At 55.4% G+C, this 8,996-nt stretch overlaps 1 protein-coding gene across 1 annotated transcript in view; it reads left to right on the top strand.

Moving 5' to 3' along the window:
* The first annotated feature begins 1,406 nt into the window (after window positions 1–1,406).
* The window catches only part of SYT12 (synaptotagmin 12), a 28,103-nt gene continuing 20,513 nt past the window's right edge, over window positions 1,407–8,996 (top strand). Inside the window, exons 1-2 of the mRNA XM_033205339.1 lie at window positions 1,407–1,786; window positions 8,401–8,457. Coding sequence (XP_033061230.1) covers window positions 8,424–8,457 — 34 coding nt within the window. The 5' untranslated portion in view covers window positions 1,407–1,786; window positions 8,401–8,423. The remainder of the gene's footprint in view (window positions 1,787–8,400; window positions 8,458–8,996) is intronic.

Genomic DNA, 8,996 nt, shown 5'->3' with positions numbered 1-8,996 from the left:
TTCCCCAGGCCTGGGTGTCCTGCGAAGAAAATGGACTCAAATGGACTCAATCGTACCAAATCTGCAGCTGGCTGTGAAGTTTGAGTTAAATGGGAAATGGCAGTGAAAGCTCAGGGCCCATTACCCATGCCCCCCGCCCCATAATAATGCCCTTTCTCTTTGTTCTGTTCCAGGTCCAGGAAATGAAATGAAGACAAAAGCGCCCCCTGTGGGTGAGGGTAGGATGCAGCTCTCTTTCTTTTTTTCTTTTCTTTTCTTTTTTTTTGAGATGGAGTCTGGCTCTGTCGCCCATGCTGGAGTGCAGTGGCGCGATCTTGGCTTACTGCAAGCTCTGCCTCTCGGGTTCGCGCCATTCTCCTGCCTCAGCCTCCCGAGTAGGTGGGACCACAGGTGCCCGCCACCATGCCTGGCTAATTTTTTTGTATTTTTAGTACAGACGGGGTTTCACCGTGTTAGCCAGATGCAGCTCTCTATCTAGGGCTCCCCAGCGTCCTGTCTTCTAGACCAAGGATGCCCGCACTGCACCAGGCCAGCATAGACCCAGCCTCCACTGAGAGGTCAGTGCCCACAGGCTGCCCTCAGCTCTAAAGGCCCAGAGTGTGGATGAGCCAGGAAGCACTGCTACCCTTGCACACTTGCTCCCCATCTGGGATCCTCACCACACCCCAGACCATTGGGGAGGTCTCCCCAGGTGTCCACCCAGCCTGCTCCCCTGGTTACTGTGCCCACAACATGTGGCACTTTCCCCGCACCCAGCCCCTCCCGATGCAAGCCGTGCCTCACTGCCAGACTGCGCGGGCAGGGAGGGACCTGCCCCTGTTCCCGGAAGATGGGAGATCGCCCACACCTGGCACTGTGCCCAGCCCCTGCGGGGGCGCCATAAATATCTCCTGAATGATTCATTCATTCCTTTGGAAGAGAAAGCACGACCCCTTAGTGGTTAAAGGTATGGAGTTTGAAGTCACACAGACCTGGGTTCAATTCTGGCTCTGACCTTTGGCTCTGTGATCTTGGTCACATCTCTGAGCCTGTTTCTTCATGTAAAAAATGGAGTCACCACGACCAGATCAGGCCACAGTGAGGACTGAGATGATGTTGTAAGGCACCAGCACAGAGCTGACCTACAGTTACAGCTCAATCGTGGTGGGAGGGAGTAATTATCCATTCAGAAAAGGGGAAACTTTCCGCTGCGCCTCCTGTGGGTGTTTTCTTTGGCTCCCAGAGGTGCGCGGTATCGGGTCCGTTTTTAAGGTAAAGAAACTGAGGCCTAGAAAGGGAACAGGATAACCTAGAGCGCGAAGGCTGGGGCTGGAACCCAGGCCGGCTGGCTCTGAGTCCAGTGCTTGGCCTGCCTCTCAGAGGCCTGTGAGCACGTCCCCACCCATCCCTGTTCTCAGGCCTGGGAGCGAGGGGTTGGGCTTGGCCTCAGGGCGTCCCTGGATCCCAGACGCGCTTGGGGATCTCCGGCTCGGACCCTGGGAGCAGAGACAGCGCTCGAGGTTGTCACTTTAAATTAAAGAGGGAGCGAGCGGGCGAGCGGGCGAGCGCCAGGGAGCGCGCGGCGGGCTCCTGGGAGCGTGCCCGGACTGCGGCACAGCTCCGGTCCACCGCTCCGGTCCGGCCGAGCCCCCGGCCCGCGCCGCGTCCCTCGGAGGCGGGCACCCGGCGACACTGCAGGGGTGGCGTTGCCGCCGGCGGCCGGGCTAGGCGCAGGTGCGTGCGCGCTGCGGGAGGCGGGCCGGCAGCTGGAGCCCAGCCGGAGCGGCGGCCCCTCCGCGGAGCCCGGGTGAGTACGCACCCTGCCGACCCCGGTGCGCGGCCGGGATCGCACCCTGATCGCGGACGCACGCAGCCCCCTCCTGGGGTCCCGGGCCCGGGACCCCAGAGCCCCGCGCACTCTGTGCGCCTGCACCTCCGCGCGGCGCTTGCACACGAACGACTGCCGGGCACCGCGCACGCTGGGCGCCCTTACCCGGCCCAGCCACTCCGCGCAGTGCGCATCGCATCGCAAGCCCCGCGTGTGCACACACGCGGCTCACCCCACCGTTTACACGCCTCCCCGCGCCCACGCTGCACACACACCCCTCACTTTCGCATTCAGCAACCTGACTGTCCTCACTGTCCCTGCTCTGGCTTCACACCCACTCCCGACACTCCGGTCCCCATACACCCTGGGGGTTCCCGAGGCAGGAGCGCTGGGTCTGCGGGAGTCGTCCCAATCTGGAGGGGAACGTTGCACCCCAGCCCCAGGAGGCCCTGGCTGTGTGAAGAGCCAGATATGACCCTCAGCCTCCGGTGGCACCAGCCTGAGTAGGGGGCTTTCCAGAGCTTAGGAGAGGGGTATGGCGGGGCAGGGGAGGAAGCTTGCCCAGACTCAGGGCCTCAAGGCTGTAGATTTGGGCTGAAGTGCGGGGAGGAAGGTGGGGGGCCGGGAGCCTGGCCTGTGGGTGGAAGGCTCTGAACTGGCCATCCTGGGAGCCCTCTTCCAGGGGCTACAGAGAGACTGTGTGCCGCCCTCCTCCATTCCCAAAAGCCTGGGAAAGCTGCACCATGGAATGTCAGCTCCTTCTCCCCATCAGGGGGTTACAGTTTTAGAGAACAGCAGCAATAGTGCTTCCTATTAGAAATGGGAAACTGAGGCTCAGAGAGGGCAGGACACCCACCCAAGTTACCATAGCAATGTGAAGAAGGGTTGGGACAAGTCCCCAAGCCTCCAGCCTCCCTACTCTGAAGTCTGAAAGCTTTCCTAAGCAGCTCTGCAGAGTGGGGGCTCTCAGCCTGGGCTTCAAACCCGGACTCTGCCACTTGTCAGCTCTGGTGACTGACTGACAAATAAGACACATCTGTAGGCTGGCAGTGCTGCCCACACTGCACCTCAGTTTCCTCTCCAGCGCAAGGAGCAGGGTAGCAGCCCCCTCAGAGGGCTGTGGTGCTGAGATGACACAGGGCAAGTCACACAGTAGGTGCCCAAGAAATGACAGCCAGTCTGTCCTGCGGTTTCTGTGGGCTGTTTGGGGGATGGCAACAGGATGTGGTTATCTCAGAAAGCGAAGGAGGGGGACTTGAAAAGGTTTCAACCTAAAGATCCTGAAGAGGCTCACAGCTTGAAGGGTGAGGCTCTCCTGGGCCCACCTCCCAACCCTTCCCATTCCCTTGCTAGCCAGAGAATGATGTGAGGACACTGGGCAAGGAGGTGGGGTGGAGCAGAGAGCAGAAAGCCCCTCTCCCCTGCCGAGGCACAGCGTTCTTGGAAAGCCAATTCTCTGACAAGCCCAGGAGGGGCCTCTGCCATGGTCTGATTCCAGCAAAGCGGGGGGAGTAGGGGGGCTCTTCCAACTCCCCACCCCAAAAGGCCTGCCTGGTCAGGAGTCAGCATGGTGGCCAAGAGCCCAGGCCCAGATCCATTGCACCCTGGCACCAATCCTGGTGTTGCTACTTGTATGCTAGGTGACCTCGGGCCCCAGCTTCCTCATTTGTAAAAGGGAGATCCATTAATCCATTGAATCATCATGTCCACATTGTGGACATCATGTCCACCTACTACAACCAGGCACAGTGCTAAGCACTTAGCACATATTATGTCCACATGCATGCAGCAGTAAGGAGATATTGCTAGGTAGGTATGATCGAGCTGGAATTTGAACCTAGAGCTGTTTTCAATGAGTAAGCTCTGTGCAGTTTAGGGTCTGGGGGTTTGGGACAGAACGAATTGGTCGGATGGGGAGGGGTACTGCAGGGGGTGGGATGTGCAGTCTGGAAGCTCAGTGAGGGTCTGGAGCCACTCTGGTCCCCATGTTATGCTCTTTGCTGTGTGTCTGGACACCGGGGACGCTCTGGTCACAGGCTGCCCTGGTCCTACTGTACCTTGTTGCTATCCTCTTCTAGCCAAAGCCACAGTCCCTCTGCCTGGCAGACCTCCAGGCTGCCAGCGGGAGCCCACTGAGCTCGTACCAGGTGAGACAGAGTCAGGGGGTCTCGGGGATAGTGAGCAAAGCCGTTGAGAAGGGTACTTGCTGTACAGCCAGCACTTGCGACTTGGTCTCAGCTTCCTGCTCACTGGTTGGGTGACCTTGGGCCAATTCACTGCCCTTCTCTGAGCCTCCCTCTCCTCCTCTGTGGAGGACAGTCTGTGGAGGGTGGGGTAGTAACAGGATTTGCCCCGTGGGACTTACGGATGGGGAAGATGGCATGGGGGTTGTCACTGCTAATGAAAGAAGGGCTGGACTGGGCAGCAGGAACGGCTGCCAGGCCCAGCTCTACCACTGCTGGCTGTGTGGCTTTGGGCAAGTCACTTAACCTCTCTTAATCTCCCATAGCTTTGCTGGGCATGGTGAGATCACGCCACTTCATTCCAGCCTGGATGAAAGAGCGAAACTCTGTCTCAAAAAAAAGAAAAAACAAACAAAAGTAGCTCACTCAAAGTCCACTTTACCAGGCTTATGAACAGGGATGCGTCTAGGAGCCAACAGGTTCTAGCAGTGAATAGAAGGATGGGAGCAGCCAGGGAAGGGGCAGAGCTGACTTAGCTCCAACTCCTGTTGGAGTCGGGAGATGTAAACCCATTGTCCCCAGATCTTCTAACTTTTTTTTTTTTTTTTTTTTTGAGACGGAGTTTTGCCCTTGTTGCCCAGGCTGAAGTGCAATGGTGCGATCTCGGCTCACTGCAACCTCCACCTCCCAGGTTCAAGCGATTTTCTGACTCAGCCTTTCCAAGTAGCTGGGATTATAGGCATGTGCCACCAAGCCCGGCTAATTTTTTATTTTTAGTAGAGTTGGGGTCAGGCTGGTCTTGAACTCCCGACCTCAGGTGCTCCCGGCCTCCCAAAGTACTGGGATTACAGGCATGAGCCACCGCGCCTGGCCAGATCTTCTAACTTTCAAAGGGAAGCTGGAAATCCTTTTCAAATCAATTTTTAATGGGAAAGTCCCCCCTCACCGCACACTGCTTTCTTTTGAGGCACAGTCTCACTATGTTGTCCAGACTGGTTTTGAACTCCTGGGCTCAGGAGATCTTCCCACATCAGCCTCCCCAGTAGCTGGGACTGCAGGCACAACCCACTGCACCCAGCTAAATTTTTCAATTTTAAAATGCTGGCAACTCACTTAAATGTAAGACAAATAAACACATCTGTAGGCTGACAGTGCTGCCCACACTGCCCAGACTAGGGATTAGGGGGCCTGTGTGGGCCATCACCAGGCTGCTAACCACAGCAGCCAATATGTACCAAGCCTGACTACACGTACCTTCTCATTCCACCCTCCTGGCAGCCTCACATCTGCTTTACAGATGGGGAACTGAGGCTCTAAGAGACTAAGAAAATTGCCCAAGGCCACTGCAGCTAGCCAGGGGCAGATATGGGAGTCAGAGCTGGGTGCAGCTGACTACAAACCCTGTGCACAGGATGACCCCCTCCAGGAGCCTCGACCTCTCCCCCAGTTCTCTTCTCCCTCCACTCAGGCACATGAGATTCTGCCTTCACAGGGCACCAGGCTGGAACTTCCGTCTGGAGGCCAGGGGCGGTGGCTCATGCCTGTAATCCTAGCACTTTGGGAGGCCAAGGCGGGAGGATCACTTGAGGTCAGGAGTTCCGAGACCATCCTGGCCAACATGGAGAAACCCCATCTCTATTAAAAATACAAAAATTAGCTGGGCGTAGTGGCGCATGCCTCTAATCCCAGCTACTTGGGAGGTTGAGGCAGGAAAATTGCTTGAACTTGGGAGCCAGAGATTGCAGTGAGCTGAGATCGTGCCACTGCATTCAAGCCTGGGTGACAGAGTGAGGCTCTGTCTCAAAAAAAAAAAAAAAAAAAAGGAACTTCTGTGGGGTGTGCCTAGCAGTGATTCACACCCTCACTGAAATCTCAGCTCCCTGGGAAAGGATGTCGTGTTAAAGGGAGAGGAAAGAACAGACAGCGTGGGAGTCTGGGGTCTGAGCTGGACCAGCCGTGGAGGTGATGGGGCCCCCGACAGCCAGAGGCCGGATGCAGCTTGAGGCTTTGTCCCATACCATGCCTGTTGTGCTGTGGGATGTACTTTGCCTTGCATACCTTGCTCGTATGCTGCTGGCATTGGCTGTCCCAGCTTGGCTCCACTCTTGCAAAGTCAGCTTGTGCCAGGTAAGCAGGAAAAAGCCGATGGCTTATCTGATGCCCAGCAAGACAGCAGCAGGCTGGGAGGTGCGTGTGTGCACGTTAGCATTTCAGCGTATCCAGGCCAGCTTCCGCCAGGAGCTAGGACCACCTTGGACAGGGACCCGGTGACCCATTTGACTGGCAGATTCTTAGGAAACTTTTTGGAAACCATATGCCCACCTGCAGTGAGACACAGTGGTTAGGAGCATGGAGCCAGACGGCCTGGGTTGAACAGTTTACTAGCTGTGTGGCCTGGGGCAAATTACGCCCTGGGACTCTCACCTGCAAACCAGAGATAATAATAGTACCTACCTCATGGGGCTGTTAGGAGGATTAAATGAGGTCAGATATAAGCAAAGTGCTTAGAACGGGGCTTGATGTATAAGAAGTGCTCGGCAAGGTTGCCTATTCCTATCATTATCTCCAGCCCAGGCCCAGGAATGAGTTTCCACTCTAGTCAGGATGGATGAGGCCCTTCCTGGCTTAGCACCGCCCTTCCATCTCCATGACAACGCACATCTCCTTGTGGGAGTGGGGGCAGCATCAGGAGAGCTGGGAGCCAGGAGCTGGCTGTGCAACTTACCTGACCTGCTTCTCGAGGCTCCTGGGCACCCCTGGACTTAAGGGGGTGGACTAGGACTTATGGCATCCCAAATTTGCTGGATGACCCCAACTGAAGCATGGCACCCCAGCTTCTTGACTCCAAAGCCACAGATTGGGTAGAACCCCAGGGTTCCTGAAAATGTTGAGGGCCTTAGCTTTACCCTCTGATTCGACCCCTGTCCCAAAGGGAACCTACAGGATGCTCCAAGGGGTAGGGAACTGGTGGGTCACGCTCCCCGAGGACTTTTTATACTGCACCTGAATGGTATTTGGATTTTTTGCAAATTGGTTGCTACCTTTAAAACTCAGGAAACTGCATGTAAAAAATTCAGGTATCTGGCTTTTCTTTAAAGTGCCAGAAGATCAAGCCACAGTGGGTGGCATTCCTGCTGGGGCAGAAAGGCGGCTGCCCTTGGGCCAGGCCATCACTGCAGTTCTCACGTCCCCTTCCCCTCGCCCTACCACCCTGCACTGGGCCTGCAGGCTTACTGTGCGTAACCACCTCTCTGAACTACACGGGAATCCAGAAGTTGGGGCGGGCGTTGTCCGGGCCCTCTGCGCCCTTGACCTGAGATCAGTGCAGCCCATCCCAGTTTCCCTTTTCCAGGACTCCCCACACACACCCCTCGAGAACACATCCGTGAGCCTGATTTACTTCTTAGCACAATAATAAAACAATAAGCAGTCGCCTAGCTTCAGGTAATGGGTTGTAGGAGCTCCCAGACCTTTCCAGAACAACTTCAGTTGTTCCTAAAAGCTGGGAGTGGAGGGTGGGGTGGGGAGGAAACCACGCCAAGCAGTGAAAGGACTGGTAATAGAATATTGCAGAGACGCAGCCTTTCTTTCCCAATTGAAATGGAAGCATTTGAAGGTAGGCTCTGGCTCAAGCCAGGGGGGCCTTGCTCTTATGAGTCGCCTACTGCGTTGCCACTGGTCAGCCTGATGTTGTTAGGATGGAAATGAGCTGGGGTTGCAAATTTGGCAAATACAAAAACAGGTCGCCCAGGAGCATCGACGTTTTGGATGAACAATGGAAAAGATTTTGGTGTAGGTATGTCCTATGGACTATTTGGGACACAAATATTAAAAGCTGATTTGAAATTTGGCCGGGCGCGGTGGCTCACACCTGTAATCTCAGCTCTTTGGGAGACCGAGGCTGGTGGATCACATGAGGTCATGAGTTTGAGACCAGCCTGGCCAACATGGTGAAATCCCATCTCTACTAAAAATACAAAAATTAGCCAGGTGTGGTGGCACATGCCTGTCATCCCAGCTACTTGGGAGGCTGAGCCGGGAGATCACTTGAACCCAGGAGGCAGAGGCTGTAGTGAGCCAAGATCGTGCCACTGCACTCTAGCCTGGGCAACAAAGAGAGACTCCATCTAAAAAAAAAAAAAAAGAAAAAAGAAAACAAAGCAAAATCTGAAATTCACATGTCACTGGACATCCTATGTCTTATCTGGCAATCCTGAAAAGAGTCTTAGAATGCTTGAAAAGAGCTTTAAACATCATTTCTTAAAATGCCAAGCCTTCCTTTAGTAGCATGCCCCTTATAGCGGAGTGTAAGCTCTGGATGACAGGCACGCGCGTGCCGGGAGGCCAGGACCTGGGGACGGGACGCTGACTCTCTGCAGCCCTATCCACTCACTCTCTTTTCCCTTCCAGTCACAGTCACCACAGCGGGCACCATGGCAGTGGATGTGGCAGAATACCATCTGAGCGGTGAGTGCCCAGGACAAGCCCCTCCTGGATCACGCCTACGAGACCCTTACCCCAGGCCTGGGTGGGAGGTGTCCGTGGGACATGAGTAATTTGTCCTTGCCATTATTGCCTTCACTGTCAAGGACAGTCAGTAACTTGCCCAAGGTCAGACAGCCCTGGGGACATCAAGCTTGGCCCAGTCTGCCCTCTCCTCATCTTGCCACTCAAGTGACTCCTTCCTGTTAAAGTGACTTTCTCTCTTTTACTTGAGAGGGTCCCCGGGGAGACCCTCATCCTGCTGCACCCTGGGGATGAGCCTGTGACTCGGAATCCACTCGCCGAGGCCTTTTGTGGAGGCTGTCAAGTAGCCAAGGGAAAATAAATCCAGGAAGGTCAATGTTAGATTCATGAGGCATTAAACTCAGAGACCACCCAGTCCAGAGACAGAAGCTATAGTGAGCTGAGATCACACCACTGCACTCCAGCTTTCCAGCCTGGGCGACAGAGTGAGACTCCATCTCATTAGAAAAAAAAAAAAAATAGAGGCCACCCAGTCCAGG

The sequence above is a fragment of the Trachypithecus francoisi genome, unplaced genomic scaffold (assembly GCF_009764315.1).
Source record: "Trachypithecus francoisi isolate TF-2019V2 unplaced genomic scaffold, Tfra_2.0 Lachesis_group8, whole genome shotgun sequence".
Classification (NCBI taxonomy): domain Eukaryota; kingdom Metazoa; phylum Chordata; class Mammalia; order Primates; family Cercopithecidae; genus Trachypithecus; species Trachypithecus francoisi.
The sequence above is the reverse complement of the archived record's forward strand: the minus strand, read 5'-3'. Positions and strand labels throughout refer to the sequence as shown.